The sequence below is a fragment of the Oncorhynchus keta genome, chromosome 35 (assembly GCF_023373465.1).
Source record: "Oncorhynchus keta strain PuntledgeMale-10-30-2019 chromosome 35, Oket_V2, whole genome shotgun sequence".
In the NCBI taxonomy this organism is placed as follows: Eukaryota; Metazoa; Chordata; class Actinopteri; order Salmoniformes; family Salmonidae; genus Oncorhynchus; species Oncorhynchus keta.
This window is the reverse complement of record NC_068455.1, coordinates 23,208,065-23,229,632: the sequence shown is the minus strand read 5'-3', so window position 1 is coordinate 23,229,632 and position 21,568 is coordinate 23,208,065. Positions and strand designations below refer to the sequence as shown.

At 43.6% G+C, this 21,568-nt stretch overlaps 1 protein-coding gene across 6 annotated transcripts in view; it reads right to left on the bottom strand.

Annotated features, from left to right (window-relative positions):
• The window catches only part of LOC118368149 (sodium/potassium/calcium exchanger 4-like), a 48,933-nt gene that overhangs the window by 5,674 nt on the left and 21,691 nt on the right, over positions 1 to 21,568 (bottom strand). For 2 of the 6 annotated variants that reach the window (XM_052496698.1, XM_052496696.1), the window contains exons 3-16: positions 12,633 to 12,709; positions 12,032 to 12,106; positions 11,482 to 11,566; positions 11,080 to 11,183; positions 7,867 to 7,941; positions 7,046 to 7,071; positions 6,879 to 6,932; positions 6,418 to 6,575; positions 4,685 to 4,854; positions 1,217 to 1,373; positions 802 to 968; positions 438 to 552; positions 194 to 306; positions 29 to 94 (exon numbers count right to left, since the gene is read on the bottom strand). In XM_052496698.1, coding sequence (XP_052352658.1) covers positions 29 to 94; positions 194 to 306; positions 438 to 552; positions 802 to 968; positions 1,217 to 1,373; positions 4,685 to 4,854; positions 6,418 to 6,575; positions 6,879 to 6,932; positions 7,046 to 7,071; positions 7,867 to 7,941; positions 11,080 to 11,183; positions 11,482 to 11,566; positions 12,032 to 12,106; positions 12,633 to 12,709 — 1,442 coding nt within the window. The remainder of the gene's footprint in view (positions 1 to 28; positions 95 to 193; positions 307 to 437; positions 553 to 801; positions 969 to 1,216; positions 1,374 to 4,684; positions 4,855 to 6,417; positions 6,576 to 6,878; positions 6,933 to 7,045; positions 7,072 to 7,866; positions 7,942 to 11,079; positions 11,184 to 11,481; positions 11,567 to 12,031; positions 12,107 to 12,632; positions 12,710 to 21,568) is intronic. The other 4 variants (XM_052496701.1, XM_052496697.1, XM_052496700.1 and 1 more) reach the window with 2 other exon arrangements.

Sequence of the window (21,568 nt, the reverse complement as noted above, 5' to 3'; positions counted from 1 at the left end):
AGCGAGAGAGACGTCTCCTTTAACTCACTGTCAGAAACACAGAGCCCAGAAGAAGCACCACAGAGTAGACCAGCCCTCTGCTATTGATCATCACCTAGAGAGAGAAAGAAATAATTTTAGATCAAGAGGCATGAAGTATTGATAAGCAGTAGTAACATAGGCCCATTGAGGGGAAAAGACCAAGTTTGTTTACCTCAGAACCATAGTCCACAGCCATGGTCTGTATCGCCCAGGGGAGCCCCAGTCCCACCAAGATATCAAAGACATTACTACCAATGGTGTTGGAAACCGCCATATCCCCAAGACCTTGAGAGGGATAGACATAAAGATATGGAAAATTCTGTACACACTATACAGTATACTGTACACTGGTACAATTTTTTAAAATTATTTTGAAGAGATACAGAGATAAGGAAAAAAAGAGTGCAGTGATGTACCTTGTCGAGCAACGATCAGGCTAGCAATACAGTCGGGGACACTGGTGCCTGCTGCCAGGAAGGTGATTCCCATAATCACATCAGGGATGCCCAGAGTGTAGCCAATTATGGTGACCTGCACACAGACACACATTTAACGGATTAAACAGAAATCTTCCAAACAACCTGCTCCTTGGTTGGTAGCCTATATCTAGCACTGTGTCAGAGCTAGCTAGCGACTAGAAGAGAGAGATTCCCTACCTGATTGGTTATCAGGAAGTCTCATCACTGATCATTTGTATAAAGATCAAACTTTTTCAACTCTGGTTTGGAACACAAAATGACAGTGACATGTACGTTCTAAAGAATGTCCAACGCGTCTCACCATCCAGACCATGAAGTAGGAGAAGACGGCGATCCACACGGTGGAGAGGAAGAAGGAGAGCATGAAGAAGCGTTCCCAGCGAGGCTTGGCACAGTTTGGCACAGTGAAGTAGAGTAGCAGCAGGATGGGCCAGGAGATCAGCCACTTCACTGTCTCCCTGCAGCCCCCTGGTGGAGGGAACAAGGAACAGCAGATCAGCTTCATTACAACCAATGGAGTACACTGAGGAGGTGAGTGTTCAGTTTCAGTAAGGTGTGAAAGTGTGTAAAAGTAGCTTGTTGGTTTACCAGCCAATGTAATTGAAGATATAACACACACACACACACACACACACACACACACACACACACACACACACACACACACACACACACACACACACACACTCCCACACCACACACACACTCCCACACACCAGGGACGGTGAAGGGTGAATTCAGGGATTCTCCCTCTTCTTCCTCAACAGTCTTTTCCTCTGGTACAGTGCCGTTCTCCAAGGTCTCAGGTTTACCATCCGTGATCACCATGGTCACGTTGTCCACACCGTTAGATGCCTGCACCAACCTCTGTTGCTGCTCACAGACACACACACACACACACACACACACACACACACACACACACACACACACACACACACACACACACACACACACACACACACACACACACACACACACACACACACACATTCAACATCTGTATGTATGTATGTGTTTCCCCTCTCTAAACAGTTACTTTATGAGCTAGTAAAGTTTTCTGAATATCCCCCAGGATATTTTCACCAACACAGTTCTGGTTCTACTAGATATGATGTGCCAAGTATGATTATAGCATGCAGTCCACCGGCTAATTATCACTTGAAGTTGTACTCCTCTCCTAGCTTTCTACAATAGTAAATCGTCCTACAATGTACTTTTCTCCAGTAGACCTAGCTTACTACCGATAAGGTGAGGGCCCTGGGAGTGTGGTGCCAGGAAAGTAACCTCTCAACATCAACAAAACAAAGGAGCTGATCGTGGACTTCAGGAAACAGCAGAGGGAGCACCCACCTATCCACATCAACGGGACCGCAGTGGAGAAAGTGGAAAGCTCCAAGTTCCTCGGCATACACATTACTGACAAACTGAAATGGTCCACCCACACAGACAGTGTAGTGAAGAAGGCCCTGTCGGGCTGTATCACCGCCTGGTACGGCAACTGCACCTCCCGCAACCGCATGGCTCAACAGAGGGTGGTGGGCTCGGGTCTGCCCAACACATCCCTGGGGGAAAACTACCTGCCCTCCAGGACACCTACAGCACCCGATGTCATAGGAAGGCCATAAAGATAATCAAGGACAACAACCACCCGAGCCACTGCCTGTTCACCCTGCTATCATCCAGAAGGTGAGGTCAATAACGGTGCATCAAAGCTGGGAACGAGAGACTGAAAAACAGCTTCTATCTCAAGACCATCAGACTGTTAAATAGCCATCTGTCACGTTCTGACCCTAGTTCTTGTGTTATTTGTTTGTTTTAGTTGGTCAGGACGTGAGTTGGGTGGGCATTCTATGTTTTGTGTTTCTAGGTTGGTTTTCTGTGTTCGGCCTAGTATGGTTCTCAATCAGAGGCAGGTGTCGTTAGTTGTCTCTGATTGAGAATCATATTTAGGTAGCCTGGGTTTCACTGTTGTTTTGTGGGTGATTGTTTCCCTGTCTGTGTTTATTCGCCACACAGGACTGTTTCGGTTAGGTTCACGTTTATTGTTTTGTAGTCGTTGAGTGTTCAGATTATGTTTTTAAATCAACATCCATGGACACTTACCACGCCGCATCTTGGTCTGATCTTCAGACGAAGAGGAGGAAAACCATTACAGCATCACTAGCACATTAGAGGCTGCTGCCCTATATTCATAGACTTGAAATCACTGGCCACTTTAATAATGGAACACTAGTCACTTTAATAATGTTAACATATTTCGCATTACTCATCTCATAAGTACACTGCTCAAAAAATTAAAGGGAACACTAAAATAACACATCCTAGATCTGAATGAATGAAACATTCTTAATAAATACTTTTTCTTTACATAGTTGAATGTGCTGACAACAAAATCACACAAAAATGATCAATGGAAATCAAATTTATCAACCCATGGAGGACTGGATTTGGAGTCACACTCAAAATTAAAGTGGAAAACCACACTACAGGCTGATCCAACTTTGATGTAATGTCCTCATTAAAACAAGTCAAAATGAGGCTCATTATTGTGTGTGGCCTCCATGTGCCTGTATGACCTCCCTACAACGCCTGGGCATCTTCCTGATGAGGTGGTCTCCTGAGGGATCTCCTCCCAAACTTGGACTAAAGCATCCGCCAACTCCTGGACAGTCTGTGGTGCAACGTGGCATTGGTGGATGGAGCGAGACATGATGTCCCAGATGTGCTCAATTGGATTCAGGTCTGGGGAACGGGCGGGCCAGTCCATAGCATCAATGCCTTCCTCTTGCAGGAACTGCTGACACACTCCAGCCACATGTCTTGCATTAGGAGGAACCCAGGGCCAACCGCACCAGCATATGGTCTCACAAGAGGTCTGAGGATCTCATCTCGGTACCTAATGGCAGTCAGGCTACCTCTGGCGAGCACATGGAGGGCTGTGCGGCCCCCCATAGAAATGCCACCCCACACCATGACTGTCCCACCGCCAACCCGGTCATGCTGGAGGATGTTGCAGGCAGCAGAACGTTCTCCGAGGGGTCTCCAGACTGTCACGTCTGTCACATGTGCTCAGTGTGAACCTGCTTTCATCTGTGAAGAGCACAGGGTGCCAGTGGCGAATTAGCCAATCTTGGTGTTCTCTTGCAAATGCCAAACGTCCTGCACGGTGTTGGGCTGTAAGCACAACCCCCACCTGTGGACGTCGGGCCCTCATGGTGTCTGTTTCTGACCGTTTGAGCAGACACATGCACATTTGTGGCCTGCTGGAGGTCATTTTGCAGGGCTCTGGCAGTGCTCCTCCTGCTCCTCCTTGCACAAAGGCGGTAGCGGTCCTGCTGCTGGGTTGTTGCCATCCTACGGCCTTCTCCACGTCTCCTGATGTACTGGTCTCCTGGTAGCGCCTCCATGCTCTGGACACTACGTTGACAGACACAGCAAACCTTCTTGCCACAGCTCGCATTGATGTGCCATCCTGGATGAGCTGCACTACCTGAGCCACTTGTGTGGGTTGTAGACTCCGTCTCATGCTACCTCTAGAGTGAAAGCACCGCCAGCATTCAAAAGTGATCAAAACATCAGCCAGGAAGCATAGGAACTGAGAAGTGGTCTGTGGTTACCACCTGCAGAACCACTCCTTTATCGGGGGTGTCTTGCTAATTGCCTATAATTTCCACCTGTTGTCTATTCCATTTGCACAACAGCATGTGAAATTGATTGTCAATCAGTGTCGCTTCCTAAGTGGACATTTTGATTTCACAGAAGTGTGATTGACTTGGAGTTACATTGTGTTGTTTAAGTGTTCCCCTTATTTTTTTGAGCAGTGTATATACTGTATTCTATTCTGTTCTACTGTATCTTAGTCTATGCCGCTCTGACATTGCTCATTCAAATATTTATATATTCTTAATTCCATTCCTTTACTTTATATTTGTGTGTATTGTTGTGAAATTGTTAGATATTACTTGTTAGATATTACTGCACTGTTAGAGCTAGAAACACAAGCATTTCGCTACACCCGCAACAACATCTGCTAAAAACATGTATGTGACCAATAACATTTGATTTGATGTACACTAGAAAAATAACTGAACTAGCCAAGCTTTCTTAACTAAGTAAATCACTTTAACTGAGCTCCTCTCCAATAAGCCTGACGGACCCCCGACCCCAGTGACCTCACCCACCTCATTGATGATGAGGCGGCTAGCCATGCGGAGACGTGTCTTGGGGCCAAAGTGGTTGGTGATCATGATGCGCAGGCCGGCATCGGGGAAACGGTAGTTAGGAGGGCTGGAGTTGATAATCTCATCTACCATCACCACAGAGCTACGACTGTACCTCTTAGTGGGCTTCACTGGAGATACACAGAGATGGTGAGATACAGAGCACAGACAGACGCATCAAGTAGGACTAACTGTACACACCAACCAAGACGAAGAAGATGACATGCTGTTCTACACTTACAGTACTGTATACAACCACAAAGACATGCCTTTTTCAAGGATGGCCAGACAGACGTGCCAAATACACTCACATGCCAGACCAGCAGACTCCCTGTCACACACACACACACACACACACACACACACACACACACACACACACACACACACACACACACACACACACACACACACACACACACACACACCAGCTAGTTACTTTCTCGTGTTCTTCTTACTTCTTATTTTTATTTCCTGTGTTTTTGTTAAACCGTATGTTATTTTTGGTGCTACATTGATATTGATTACTGCATTGTTGGGTTTGTAGATTGCAAGAAAGGCATTTCACTGTAATTGTGCACGTGGCATTAAAACTTGAAACTTGAAACAACCGGAGGATACCGTATGTCAGGAGGTGTAATTAAAGTGTTGTGTGACAGCAGAGTGGGCCCCACTGGGCCCAGTTCAAGGCCCATTGAAGGCCCCCTGAAGACACTGTCAGATGAGATCACATCAGCCATCAGAGTGAGGCAGACTAAAACCTTCAGTGTGTGTGTGTGTGTGTGTGTGTGTGTGTGTGTGTGTGTGTGTGTGTGTGTGTGTGTGTGTGTGTGTGTGTGTGTGTGTGTGTGTGTGTGTGTGTGTGTGTGTGTGTGTGTGAGTGTGTGACATGTGTGTGTACACACACACTGTGAGTGTGTGGCACCCATATACACACACACACACCTGAAACCCCACCTCTTCAAGGAATACCTAGGATAGGGTAAGTACGCCTTCTCAGGCAACAAGATTTAGATGCAAGTGGCTGTTCCACTGGTTGTCATAAGGTGTTTGCACACAATTTGTAAGTCATAAGAGCGCACTGCTAAATGACTTAAATGTAAATGTAAATGTAAATATAAATGTCTCCACACACACATGCACCAACACACACCCTTACAGATGCATGCGCATGTTGTGACTCTGGAATAATGGACTGTACTTGACACAGCAGAAGAGGGCGAGACAGGGCACAGCATAGCACGGCACAGCAATACATCTCACATCTGACAGGCCAGGTCACGGCAGGCAGGTAGGTTTAGTAAGGCTAAACAGACAGGCTTCTATACAGGGTTGCCACACGGCAGCAGGGAGGTTAGCTTGGTTCTACTTGACCAGACAGGAGAGGAGAGCTCTCAGAGTCACTCGGTCAAAGACACGGTGAAAGACTAAAATAGTTATAGAAAAGATATGTCTGTAACTCTGTTTGCAGGATCAGATCTAAGAGTTTACAAAGGGGTACGAACGACATCAAGCCAAAGTGGAGAGGACTGTTGACAATGTTAAACCAGATAGGAAGAGTCAAGAGTAGGGCCTGAAAGTAGTTTCTAGGTTTACTAGAGCAACCAGATGCAGTAGAGTAGTTGTTTTGATAGAAGGCCAGTCAGAGTGCCAGAGGGTTGGCTGAGAGGTGACCATAAAGCCCGTCTGGTTACCTTTACCTGGAGAGAGTAACGGCTTGGACAGATCATCCCATATGTAACTGTCATAACAAGCATTACCATCTGCCAGTTCGCTGCTGATCACCGCGTTACCGTTGGCCAAGCTCTTGTCTTCCTTCCCTGAGAAATAGTTCTGGATGCTGGTGTTAAATCTGATGAGAGAAAAGAGAAAAGGTTTTACATATTCAGTTGAGAGTTTATGTAACTTAGTGTGTGCAAAGTATGAGTATATAAGTGGATTTTACTATTTGTTGCGTGCGCTCAGGTGCTCTACTGTGTGTGTGTGTGTGTGTGTGTGTGTGTGTGTGTGTGTGTGTGTGTGTGTGTGTGTGTGTGTGTGTGTGTGTGTGTGTGTGTGTGTGTGTGTGTGTGTGTGTGTGTGTGTGTGTGTGTGTGTGTGTGTGTGTGTGTGTGTGTATTTGAGGCAGGAAGGAACAGGTCCCAGTGGAACTCACTTCATGATCAGAATGTACCCAAAGTACATCACTACCAGCACTAAGCTCTCCCACCTGCAGAGACAGACAGACTAGAGTCACATGTCTGCAGGTGCGCACACACACACACACACACACACATGCACCCTCTGCTGAGACACAAGGTAAACACACAGCGGGGTACTCACCACACTATCTTCTCATCATAGATGAACTGACAAAATGAAAGAGGGAAAACATTTAATAAAACAAATAATTCATTAAACAGTACATACTTTTAGGGAGAAGAGCATCAACTCTTTTTTTTCTAACTCAGAAAAACTTGAAAGTCGCGATGTATCAAGTGTGTCTATTTACTGTCAGACAGATGCTGTGAGAAAGCAACATTTCCTGTACACTGTATACTATAAAAGCAATGTCATAGTATGCAGTGAGTTTCTGAAGTCTCTGTGACATCTCTCTCTGTACTACTCTCTTAATCTCATGATGATTGTCTATCAGCCCACTGGGCCTCTATCTCTCTATGAACCCAGTGGAGTAGACAGGAAATGAAGGTTAAACAGCCACTAGGGGCACTCTGTCTGAATGACCTCATTATGTAAAGTATGAAACGGTATGCAGTGTCTTCTACAATAGCATACAGGGGTTGTATGTATCAAGTTTCTCAGAGTAGGTGAGCTGACTTAGGCTCAGTTTTGCCTTGAAGATCACAACGAATAGGATTACATGGGCAGATGGGACCTGATCCTAGATCAGTACTCCTACTCTGAGATGCTTGAAACATATATCTGGGACCCAGTTCTTTTTATATTACAGAGAGTCCCAGAAACACAGACGCACACACACACACAAGCAGCTGCTTGACCATCTCCTCCCCACAACCCTCTATTAGCCCAGTGGGCTAGACAGTTAGACAGTCAATTCAGGTTTAACAGCCACTGGGGGCTCTATCAGTCTGAATGGCCTCATTATGTAAAGTAGACTAGAGATGAGATGATCAGCTACTCACTGCAATCAATGCCAACACAGACAGAGTGTAGTAGAACGAGTCACGGAACACTGCAAACTTAGTCAGGTACACCACCTGGATGAGAGAGAGAACAAGGCAGAAGGAGGAGAGTGGGAAAGGAGAGGAGAAAGAGAAATAAAGCAGGAGAAAGGTTGAGAGAGGGGTGAAAGAGAGAGAGGAGAGAGAAAGACAAAAGGAGGAGTGAGACAGATAGAGACCGAGAGAGACAGAAAGAGAGGGAGAGAGCGAAAGGGTGGTGAGTGAGGTGGTGTGAAATCGATTTCACATTCCTTTTGTGCACGTTCTTAGATTAAACACTAGGTCAACAAGAGTCATATACACTATATTCAATACGCACATTCACTATATCAAGTTTTTCCACGAACCGTGGAAATAGACTATCCTCTTGGCCATTGTGGTTAGATCGCATGTTATTTTAGTGTTGTGTAGCTTTGTAACCTTGATGTTGACATATCAACTCAGCTGTGATATGTGATATCATAAAGGGTTACATTAGCACTATGGAGGCTGAAAGGTTAAGGAAAACAAAGGTACTGTCCAAGTCAAGGACACCTCGCTACAATACCTAAGTCGTTCCACCAATTTGGTGCCAATTGAGAAGTGTAACTTAGTGAAAAAGAGTTGTAACATTCTGTCATAAAGAGCACATGTTAAACTTAATAAAAAACACGTTTTCCCATCTCAAGAGGTTCAATAAAAAACGACTATAGTAAGTGCCTATTAAGTGTCAAATAAACTAACAGGGTTGACCATAACAGGGTTGAAGATTTCAGCCAAAATCAGCCACAAGTCCCATTGTGACTGGGGAAATGGAACCTTGTTGTGTGAAACAGGGAGGGGCAATTGAATGCAAGATTCACCATTTTTTAAATTATTAAAACATTTCTAGCCTGTGCTGGGCCCACTCAGTTTTCCACCACAAAACACAAAATAATTGTGAAAAAGAGTAGAAGCACCTGCTTTTATACTATGATTTGACTATTAGATGTTCAATGTTTCTTTTGAAGGAAATATTTAAAAGGGAATAGTTTACCATATTAAAACGGGAGTTCAGTTCACATAACATGGTTGACCTTAAAAAAGGTTTATTTTAGGGTTTATTATTTGTCACTAATCACATGCAATAAATAATAATCTTAAGAAATGACTTTGTCAATGTAACAAAATAACGAGGGCTTTACAATGATGGTGAAAACTTGGAGAAATGTTGGGGTTAGGGGGGTTAAAATCTTCCTGGACGTCACAAAGGCTGTACGGAAGGAAATGTCAAAATGCAGAATTGTATTCATTGTATTTTTAAAAAATCAGATTTATTGAATTCTCCATGTTGTCTTTATTAAAGGGCAATTCATTGAATATAACAGGCTTCTAAAATGCAATATTGGTGCATAATCTTTTACTTAAAATATCAAAGGGATGCAAAAGGCAGTCATTTGGTGGAACGACGCAGCTACAGTAATACAGTAGTGAGATGACTACGGGTGACGTTGGGTCACAGAGCTTAAGGCAACCCAACCAGTTCCATTAAAATTAACAATTAATACAAACTATTAAAGCAAATACCATTAGCGTTCTCCTTTAGAAAAATGTGCACGAGTTAAAAACCTTCAGCAGCTACAAAACAAAGCCATTTTTAATAACAAAAGTCTACTCCTCATTGCTATCGTTGTTTCTTCTGTCCGGTCAAAAGCAGTTGATAGTCTTTGAGGCTGCAGGCAGCAGGCAGCACTTTAAATGCAACGAGACCAGAACGGCTTTTTGCTCGGTAGCAGTTAACAGACAAAACACAGTTTAAAAACATGATGAAAGTTTAACTGTTTTAGGTTAAAACCCTTGCTAGGATAATGTGGGCATCTGTCTGGTACACAACTGTATATACTGTATATATACACATCTAATAGTGTATGTGTTATTTGGGTTGGGGTTTGGGGTACCCCGGAGGTCGGGCCCCCCACAGATAGCATATGAACACGTCATAAGCCATGAAGAAAGATGTTTAGAATTACAGGAAATGTGCTTTAAAACTGCAACGTTTTTTCTCAGCCTCATTGTCACGACTTCCGCCCAAGTTGGTGCCTCTCCTTGTTCAGGTGGTGTTCGGCGTTCGGCGGTCATCGTCAGCGGCTTTCTAGCTGCCACCGATCCACCTTTCTGTTTCCATTTGTTATGTCTTGAGTGTACACACCTGGTTCTCATTACGTTATTATTATTTCCCTATTTAACCCTCTGGTTCTCGTTATGTTGTGTGCGTGATTGTTCCTGGTTTTGTGTTAGTATTTTGTGTTAGGGTTTGTTATCCCTGCGTGGATTTATTGGCTGATTATTTTCCTGAGTAGTATGTTATTTTACTCAGTTCTGTGTCCTGCGCCTGACTCCGTCCTCACCTCTGCACTACTGACACTTGACACTCATAATAATACTATTAATTATTATTATTATTTATTCAGATTATATAGAGCTTTTCATTACAAAAATCTGAAGGTGCTTGAAAATAAAATATATATGTAGCTACATAACAGAGAGTAGGTCTGGACTACGACAACTGTCAGCTAGTTGAACGTTTTGGGATTTTCAAGCCTCCAACAGACCGGTGACAGTCAAGCAGAGGGAGGGGTTTGTCAACAAGGGGGAGATGAGCAGGTCCTTCAGTGGAAGGTAGGCAGCACAGTTCGCTCTCCATTCAAGGCGTCTCACCGGCACCTCGCCTTCCCTGCCATCTGACTGCGACTTCTCCATAGCCGTTGACTCGGTCTTGTACGAGATGAAGTTCCCACTCACTAAATGATGACAGCGGCACAAAACTTCAGTGGAATTCTCAGACTGAGCACTGAATTCATCACTGCCAGCTCGTCATCCAATGCAGTCGTCCTCATGGGTTAGGAGAATGTAGAAACAACCAAAGAACAGGTTGGTGTTTTCAAATCAAACACACTAGCCAACTAGCTTGCTAGAATTGTTAGCGAGCTATGTTGACATAACTGATTTGCCATCAAATTCACGGGCAGGAAACAAATAGAAGTAACCCAGACTTCTTGCTCGGTGCAAAACTGCACTACGCCACTGGGCATAAGATAGCATGTGTTATAGCATGCAGTATGTGTGATTTGTGATTAAGACAATGGTCTCCTTCTGGCAGTGTGCACTAATACAGACTGAGGCACATGGAGATTGCACGCACGCAAACAAACACACCTGCCCAGCGAAGATTCCACACACACCGATGATGCATAGAATGTTGAATACTGCTGAGCCCACTATGGTTCCAACACCCACATCTCCATGAGTGATAAACACACCTTGAGGAGAGAAAGAGAGAGAAAGGAAGGGAGAAAGGAAGAGAGAGAGAGAGAGAGAGAGAGAGAGAGAGAGAGAGAGAGAGAGAGAGAGAGAGAGAGAGAGAGAGAGAGAGAGAGAGAGAGAGAGGGAGAGAATGAGAGTGTGGTAAAGAGAGAGTCACCTAATATGATCACCTCTTAGACAATATTGATCTGAAACCTACTCAATGTGGAGAATTGAACACACAGTCTACATACTACTAATGGTATTGTACAATGTAAGTGTGTTTGTGTGAGAGTATCAGGCAGCCCGTCTCACCTATAATCGAGGCGAACAGCTCTGGTGCTGAGCTGCCAGCAGCCATGAACGTAGCTCCTGCCACATCTTCACTCAGGTCCAGTTTCTAACAGACACACAGAGGGAATAAGCACAGTCTCATACTGAAGTCTCATACATTAACCATTAATCAGCGGTGTAAAGTACTTTAGTAACAATACTTTAAAGTACAACTAAGTAGTTGTTTGGGGTATCTGTACTTCACTGTATTATTCATATTTTTGACAACTTTTACTTTTACTTCACTACATTCCTTGGGAAAATAAGGTACTTTTTACTCAATACATTTTCCCTGACACCCAAAAGTACTTGTTACAGTTTGACAGGAAAATGGTCCAATTCACACACATCCCTGGTCATCCCTACTGCCTCTGCTCTGGCAGACTCATTAAACACAAACGCTTCGTTTGTAAAGTATGTGTTGGAGCATGCCCCTGGCTATCCGTAAATAAATAAAAAATGCGATAAAATGATTTATATAAGGAGGTTTATGGTCTAGAGGAGGTTGTTATTGGGAGTCCAATTCACCCACCTCACAGATCTTCTCCAACGACATCACAAAGTAGTCATCGCAGACGATTGCCAAGGCCAGAAACATGTACAGGGCCTGAGAGAGAGAGGGAGAGAGAGAGAGAGAAAGAGAGAGAGAGAGAAACATCTATCCACATATCCTGCTATCCTCTATCCTGCCCTCACAAAGTAGAACGTTGTTCCTGCCAAAGAGAGAGCAGAGTCATCTGAGGCTGCATAAATGTGACTTCTGTTGTGTAAGGTTGCGATGACAGGCCCTGCCTGGGGCACTGTGTCCAAACCAACCCGTGTTGTTCACAGCACAGCCCAGGACATCACATGACAGGAAGATACCAGGTCATACACAACGACACCCGGCTGACAGAATATTTATAATTGTCATAAAATTGTCTGTCAGAGACAGAGAGCTGCACAACTTATCCTGAATGAAGTGGTCAGGACACAGCAGGGTAATATTTTAGTCCACTAATTAGTGCATGGATGGACACACACACACCAGAAACATGCCCCATATAAGCAAGCATGCACATACAGACATACACACACACAGTCGCAACACATGCCTGATTTACTGAACCACATGGTAAACCTGCTGCACATACCGCAAATATGTGCAGCAGCACAGCTCCTCTTGTGCGTTGGTAGGTGGTGAAGATATCCTCAGGGAACTCATTGATGGCTGAAAGAAAACAGAAGCATCTCCAAAGTCATGTGTTGGTCTGACAACATCACACATAGCAAAACAACCTATATAATTCAAATAAATCATTTGGGTATAAAACAAACAACAACAATCAAATCAACTTAATGGAAAAATGTGACTTGCCTAGTTAAATAAAATAAAAAAATATATTTTTTAATGATAATAATTAGGGCTATTATGTCTACAAGACTTCTGTGCCAGGTATTTGCCACTTTGTAGAATTATCCAAAGATATCTTTGCCTTTATCACACTCAATGTCCTGCCTCAAAGAGCTAGATGAGTCTGAAAGTCTTGCGTGAAAGAGCTATATGAGTCTGAAAGTCCTGCGTCAAAGAGCCCGATGAGTCTGAAAGTCCTGCCTCAAAGAGCTAGATGAGTCTGAATGTCCTGCCTCAAAGAGTTAGATGAGTCTGAATGTCCTGCCTCAAAGAGCTAGATGAGTCTGAATGTCCTGCCTCAAAGAGCTAGATGAGTCTGAATGTCCTGCCTCAAAGAGCAGGATGAGTCTGAAAGTCCTGCCTCAAAGAGCTAGATGAGTCTGAATGTCCTGCCTCAAAGAGCTAGATGAGTCTGAATGTCCTGCCTCAAAGAGTTAGATGAGTCTGAATGTCCTGCCTCAAAGAGCTAGATGAGTCTGAAAGTCCTGCGTCAAAGAGCTAGATGAGTCTGAAAGTCCTGCGTCAAAGAGCTAGACGACTCTGAAAGTCCTGCTTCCAAACTAGAGCTTGAGTCTTAACCTGCTTAAAAGAGTTTGATTGTCTTAGACAAAATCTAAAAGTCTGAGTCCATCTGTATGGGTGAGTCTCAGTCCTGCCTCTAGATCTATGTATGCTCAGTCCTGCCTCTAGATCTGTGTGGGTGAGTCTCAATCCTGCCTCTAGATCTGTGTAGGTGATTCTCAGTCCTGCCTCTAGATTGTATGTGGTAAAGTTCTGCCTCTAGATCTATGTGGGTGAGTCTCAGTCTTGCCTCTAGATCTGTGTGGGTGAGTCTCAGTCCTGCCTCTAGATCTATGTGGATGAGTCTCAGTCCTGCCTCTAGATCTGTGTGGGTGAGTCTCAATCCTGCCTCTAGATCTGTGTAGGTGATTCTCAGTCCTGCCTCTAGATTGATGTGGTTGAGTCTCAGTTCTGCCTCTAGATCTGTGTGGGTGAGTCTCCGTCCTGCCTCTAGATCTGTGTGGGCGAGTCTCAGTCCTGCCTATAGATTTGTATGGGTAAGTCTCAGTCCTGCCTCTAGATCTGTATGGGCGAGTCTCAGTCGTGCCTCTAGATTTGTGTGGGTGAGTCTCAGTCCTGCCTCTAGATCTGTGTGGGCGAGTCACAGTCCTGCCTTCTACATCTGTGTGGGTGAGTCTCAGTCCTGCCTCTCGATCTGTGTGGGTGAGTCTCAGTCCTGCCTCAAGAGCTATGTGGATGAGTCTCAGTCCTGCCTCTAGATCTGTGTGGGTGAGTTTCAGTCCGTCCTCTAGATCTGTGTGGGTGAGTCTCAGTCCTCCCTCCAGATCTGTGTGGGCGAGTCTCAGTCCTGCCTCTATATCTGTGTGGGTGAGTCTCAGTCCTGCCTCTAGAGCTATGTGGATGAGTCTCAGTCCTGCCTCTATATCTGTGTGGGTGAGTCTCAGTCCTGCCTCTAGATCTGTGTGTGTGAGTCTCAGTCCTGCCTCTAGATCTATGTGGGTGAGTCTCAGTCCTGCCTCTATATCTGTGTGGGTGAGTCTCAGTCCTGCCTCTAGTTCTGTGTGGGTGAGTCTCAGTCCTGCCTCTAGATTGTGTGGATGAGTCTCAGTCCTGCCTCTAGATCTGTGTGGGTTAGACTCAGTCCTGCCTCTAGATCTATGTGGGTTAGTCTCAGTCCTGCCTCTAGATCTATGTGGGTGAGTCTCAGTCCTGCCTCTAGAGCTGTGTTGATGAGTCTCAGTCCTGCCTCTAGATCTGTATGGGCGAGTCTCAGTCCTGCCTCTATCTCTGTGTGGGTGAGTCTCAGTCCTGCCTCTATCTCTGTGTGGGTGAGTCTCAGTCCTGCCTCTAGTTCTGTGTGGGTGAGTCTCAGTCCTGCCTCTAGATTGTGTGGATGAGTCTCAGTCCTGCCTCTACATCTATGTGGGTGAGTCTCAGTCCTGACTCTAGATCTGTGTGGGTGAGTCTCAGTCCTGCCTCTAGATCTATGTGGGTGAATCTTAATCCTGCCTCTAGATCTATGTGGGTGAGTGCCATGCTTCACCACAGGGTGATCTCCCTCAGGAATGGTAAGCTGTGGAGGGTTAGGCTCTGTTGCCCAAACGGTCCATCTGTTCCTGGATCAGATCAGCGGCCTACTCAGTACCCCATCTCCAGAGACACAGCGAGATCCATGTGTCCATCTGCAACCTCTCCAACCAATGATGTCATTGCATTCTGTCACCACTCTCTCTGTCTCCTTCCCCCCTCTCTCACCACATCATCCAGTTGCATCTCTCTCTGGAGGTTGGACAGAAGTCCACTAGACATAAGATGCCCACATGGGATACAGAAGGGAGACGTATGTATGTACTCCGATTCCAATCAAACCACACAGAGAGTACAAATACACAACTAATGAACATACATCTTTCTCTCTCACCAAATTAATCTAGGCTGATTAAATTAATATATGAATTAATATATATGTTATTATCAAGTCATAGATAACACATCAAATATAATAACGCAATTCTAAATATTATAATGTACCGACTGAAAATGCAACATAAAAGAATCAAAGAGCAAACGGGTTCACTCAATAAGGGCATGAATAACTGCATATATTGACATTATTATCAACAGTACAGTAGTATTCTCTAGCACCGAGAATAGCAGATGTAGCAGCAGTAGTAGTACTAGCAGCTTCCCTCCCAGAGGCATATCAAATGGTGGGGACACTGTAGCCTTGATCAGAAATCCAGCAGGCCCTCAGCAGCCGATTCCCTCCCCCACCCTCCTCCATAACAGAGGACAGGCCTCAAGGTTACCCCCTGGGAAGGGAAAAGAGGAGGGGAAGAGAGGAAGGGATGAGAGGAAGGGAGGGGAGGGGAAGAGAGGAGGGGAAGAGAGGAAGGGAAGGAGACGGGAGAGCATCTATCTGAGCTGTAAGCTAGATACAGCGTAGCGTCATCAGCAGTCTCCTGCTCCAGTCCACATAGCGCTTACGCAGTCTGTCACTGTCACACCACTAGCCTTGTCAGCTAGCCTTGATTAAACAATTCAACCTGACAACTCATGAAATTTGGAGTCTGCATTTTGATATAGTGTGTTCACAATTGTTACATGAGCTAGCGAAAGAGTGAGGCAGTTTTAATTTCCCATATAGACTACAGTATATACTGTAACTAAACAGATTCATTATAAATGTATTGGTTAATAAGTTAAGCAAGCGTTTGTTTAATAGCCTAATGCATTGAAATCAGTTTTGGTTTTTAAAACTTTGCTCTTATAATTTTTGTTAACAAATTGTAGATCTTTGGATAACAAATTGAAGATCTTTGGTTTACACATCGTTAATCAAGACACACATAACACTAAACCCCAGAAATAGCACAGATCAATCTGTCTTGGGTTCACTGCTGTGTCTAATCTGACTGGACATGAAATGTGCCATAGGAGGACTCCCACCCTAACAACCCTGTGACCGATCGGGGACCATGGACCAGGGTCAGCCAAATGTTTGTGGAGTGTCATTGATGTTTCCTCCCCTAATGGGTAATCCCTTTATGCCACAATCCTCCTACCCAGGATTCTCCAGGATTCTCCTGTCCTGACAGGTGCTGCCTTAAAAGTCAGTTTGAGGAACCCAACCAGCAGTGATCAATAATTGAAGACAACACCATTACTCTCTCTGCAGTAAACAAAAGCCAGCCAGCGCATTCAGCTAGTGCCATGTCTCACAACAACAAATGTGAAGAGACTGTGTGTGTGTGTGTGTGTGTGTGTGGGTGAAGTTGACTGTTACTGAGTTTCTTAATTTCTCTAACAGATAACTAGGCAGCTAGAAAGAGAAAGAGAAAGACAGAGAGAGAGGGGGGGGGGGAGAGACACCCATGTCTGGCACATATACATTTTTGGCAGGTCAAATCTCCATTACAACCTCATAGTGGCTGTTTAATTACATGCATGATGCTTGGTTAACTAAGCATGTGCAGAGACAGCGAAAATTCATAATCTGTATCAAATGGTTGAACAGGGAGTACACTGCAGCCACATTGACAGGGCTGCAGTGGAGCGGGTTCGAGAGCTTGGTGTCCAATCGCTAAGGACTTAAACAGCGCCTCTTCCCCCTCAGGAAGTTGAAAAGGTTTGGTATGGGCTCTCAAATACTCAAAAAGTTCTACAGCTGAACCACTGACAACATCTTTACTGGCTGCATCACTGCTTGGTATGGCATCTACACCGCCCTCAATCGCATGGCGCTACAGAGGGTGGTGCAGACAGCCCAGTACTCTGGTTATCACTGGGGCTAAGCTCCCTACCGTCCAGGATCTCTATGTCAGGCGGTGTGAAAGGAAGGCATGGAAAATCGTTAAAGACTCTCGCCATCAAAGCCATAGACTGTTCTCTTTGCCTCCACACAGCAAGTGGTACCGGTGTATCAAGTCTGACACCAATAGACTCCTGAACAGCTTCTATCCCTGAGCCATAAGACGACTAAATAGCTAACAGAATGGCTACATGGACTATTTGTGTTAGATTTTGGCACTGTCTCTATGCACACTCACAGGTCTCTCTACACACTCATGCACACTGTCACTCCACCACACACATAACATGCACACACCTGTATACTGACTACACACATGCACACACAATCACATACAATCATAATTTACATTGCTGCTACTGTTTATTATATATCCTGATGCCTAGTCATCTTACCCCTATACATATTTACTTGTGATGCGCGGGTCGGCTGTTTATTATATATCCTGATGCCTAGTCATCTTACCCCTATACATATCTACTTGTGGTGCGCGGGTAGGCTGTTTCTTCACCTGTACCCGCCCGCAATTGTTAACAACCCATCTTCAATCACTCCACTATATTTGATACATTTAAAATCTGAGGCAAGCACCGGGACCTAACCCCCTAATATAGAAAATGCGCTGTAGGCTACAGTCAGCTGAACTATTTATTGACAAGGGGTGCAGTATTATTTTGGGCCTGATTTAGATACAGTATGTTTCTGCTTATAATTTGACATTTTAGTTGTTAGTCAACTTGTATATAATTAGATACATGCAGCTTCTCTTCTGTCATTATATGTTTCACCTGGAAGACTAAATGAACCTTTGTTCACCAGAATAATGTAATAGATCAATTGAATCAATGCATAAATCTAGTTCTTTCGTGGAGCAAAGACGTTTAGGAACCGGGGAGAAAATGCAATAGCCTGACTCTAAAGAAAACTGAAAAGATTTTCTGTGCCAAATTTCCAAATTACATCAGTTTGGCCCAACATGTTTCTGATACGATTTCAGTTTGGCATGTACGCATATTTTTTTGTGGATGAATACTATCAGCTTTTATGATCTTGATCAAGATAGTACCTCTACAGATGGTATCTGTCACGTGCTCCATCTCCGGCCTCTATGTCACCAGGCTACTCGTTATGGAGCACACCTGGCACCATCGTTACGCGCACCTGCGCGTCATCAGACTCCATCACCTCCTTGATTACCTGCCCTATATATGTCACTCCCTTTGGTTCCTTCTCCAGGTGTCATTGTTTCTGTTTCTTGTTTTGTTCATTTGTTTATTAAATGATGCACTCCTTGAACTTGCTTCCCAGTGCACACGTTACAGTATCTAACAGCGCCTCACAATCATCACACATAACACTGCTATCATCCTCGTTTACCACTTCAGCAAATCTTCCCCAAACATACATTTTCTGCTCCTCCCTTTTCTTTATTTTCAAATTCCCATTTCGCAGCTTTTCTATTATTGAATTAAACTCTGACATTGTTCTTTTTGCCTTTGTGGATCGACATTAACTTGTTCTGCCCATTCCAAAAAGCATTTGATGATTGACATGTAGGCTACTTGGCGTGCGTACAGTTAGGTCTTAAAGTTTAGGCTTTAAGATAGCCTAAAACAGGGGTTCCTAAACTTTTTCAGCCTGGAAACCCCCCCAAAAATCTGTTTTCTCCTGGGACCCAAGCTTAGGGATATATGCAACTATACATACATTCCAGTACATTTCATTGCCGTTATGCCTAAAACAAATGCAATATAGAGAACAACAAATAACAATCAAATGAAAAATACATAGAAATATCTATTCATGTTTGTTTTCCCCCATTAAAAACACTCATACAGTTGAAGTTGGGAGTTCACATACACTTAGATTGGAGTCATTAAAACTCGTTCTTCAACCACTCCACAAATTTCTTGTTAACAAACTAGTTTTGGCAAGTCGGTTAGGACATTTACTTTGTGCATGACAAGAGTCATTTTTCCAACAATTGTTTACAGACAGATTATTTCACTTATAATTCACTGTATCACAATTCCAGTGAGTCAGAAGTTGACATACACTAAGTTGACTTTGCCTTTAAACAGCTTGGAAATTCCAGAAAATTATGTCATGGCTTTAGAAGAGTCTGATAGGCTAACTGACATCATTGGATTCAATTGGAGGTGTACCTGTGGGTGTATTTCAAGGCCTACCTTCAAACTCAGTGCCTCTTTGCTTGACATCATGGGAAAATCTAAAGAAATCAGCCAAGACCTCAGAAAAACAATTGTAGACCTCCTCAAGTCTGGTTCATCCTTGGGAGCAATTTCCAAATGCCTGAAGGTACCACATTCATCTGTAAAGCAGTTTGACACATATAACAACACAGAGTTACACATGGAATAAACAAGCATACAGTCAATAACCCAATAGAAAAAAGCTATATACAGTGTGTGGAAATTAGATAAGATAAGGGAGGTAAGGCAATAAATAGGCCATGGTGGCGAAGTAATTACAATATACCAATTAAAACACTGGAGCTGGAGACTCATATCTCCCTCACTAACTTTAAGCATCAGCTATCAGAGCAGCTCACAGATCATTGCACCTGTACTTAGCCCATCTGCAAATAGCCTATCCAACTACCTCATCACCATGTTTTTATTTAAATTTGATTTTTTTGCTCCTTTGCACCCATTTCTCTACTTGCACATTTATCTTCTGGACATCTATCACTCCAGTGTTTAATTGCTAAATTGTAATTACTTCGCCACTACAGCCTATTTATTGCCTTACCTCCCTAATCTTACCTCATTTGCACACACTGTATATATATTTTTTTATATTGTGTTATTGACTGTATGTTTGTTTATTCCATATGTAACTCTGTGTTGTTATATGTGTCAAACTGCTATGCTTTATCTTGGCTAGGTTGCAGTTGTAAATGAGAACTTGTTCTCAACTGGCCAACCTGGTTAAATAAAGGTGAAATAAAATAAACTAATAATAATGCGTCTTCCAAATGGACAATGACCCCAAGCATACTTCCAAAGCTTTGGCAAAATGGCTTAAGGACACCAAAGTCAAGCTATTGGAGTGGCTATCACAACGCCCTGACCTCAATTCCACAACATTTGTGGACAGAACTGGAAAAAGCATGTGCGAGCAAGGAGGCCTACAAACCTGACTCAGTTACACAAGCTCTGTCAGGAGGAACGGGACAAAATTCACCCAATTTATTGTGGGAAGCTTGTGGAAGGCTACCTGAAATGTTTGAACCAAGTTAAACAATCAATTTAAAGGCAATGCTACCAAATACTAATTGAGTGTATGTAAACTTCTGACCCACTGGGAATGTGATGAATGAAATACAAGCTGAAATAAATCCTTCTCTATACTATTATTCTAACATGTCACATTCTTAAAATAAAGTGGTGATCCTAACTGACGAAAAACAGCACATTTTTACTAGGATTAAATGTCAGGAATTGGAAAAACTGAGTTTAAATGATTTTGGCTAAGGTGTATTTAAACTTCTGACTTCAACAGTACATATCTGTTTAGGTTGGAAGTGGTGCTGTTACAATATAATAAATCAGTTTTATTTTGAACTGGAATAAACTGATTGATCACATCACACAGATGTAGACCAGAAAACACACACACACACACTGTCCTAATGAGAGGTACAGTATGTGGCTGGTTGAAGTTTTCAACAAGCATGTCTATTTGGGCTCCGTTTTTAACAGTGCAACACTGAGGTCATGCTCGGCCTTGAAACTGCTCTGTACTTGTTTTTTAAAAGTATTTCAGAGTTGAGAACCCTGACTCGCATAGGTATGTGGTGCCAAACTGGATCAGAACATCTATTGCTTTTTCAGTCGGGCAAAATACCACTTCCTGCTGTAGATGAGCAAGCCAGAACTGTGTGAGTGTGTTTGCCTCAAACAGCATCTTGCTTCAATCAGTTTATTCCAGTTAAGAATAATAATGATTACATGTATTTTAACAGCAACATTTTCAACCTAGTCTTTCTTTCAACAATCATTTCTACAGTAAGATGTACAGTAGGCCTGATCAGTTTTCATCTTCATCTTTACTGTTATTTGGGTTGCACTATCAGTAGCTAGCTTGCTTTGGCGAATGTTAGCTATTAGCTGTGTACAAGGCCAGGGGATTGTTCGAAAAAGAAACTCACATCTACCTCTATGATAGTTAGTACTCCCTTATTTCTGCTTATCATCACCTGGTATATAATGACAACAAAGCCTTGCTAGCTGACTTGCTTTTCCACTGTCGAATCACTGTTTCCTGAAGCATTCTGCCTTGCTCTGAAAGAACTCCCTGGGTTTACTACCATGGCGTGG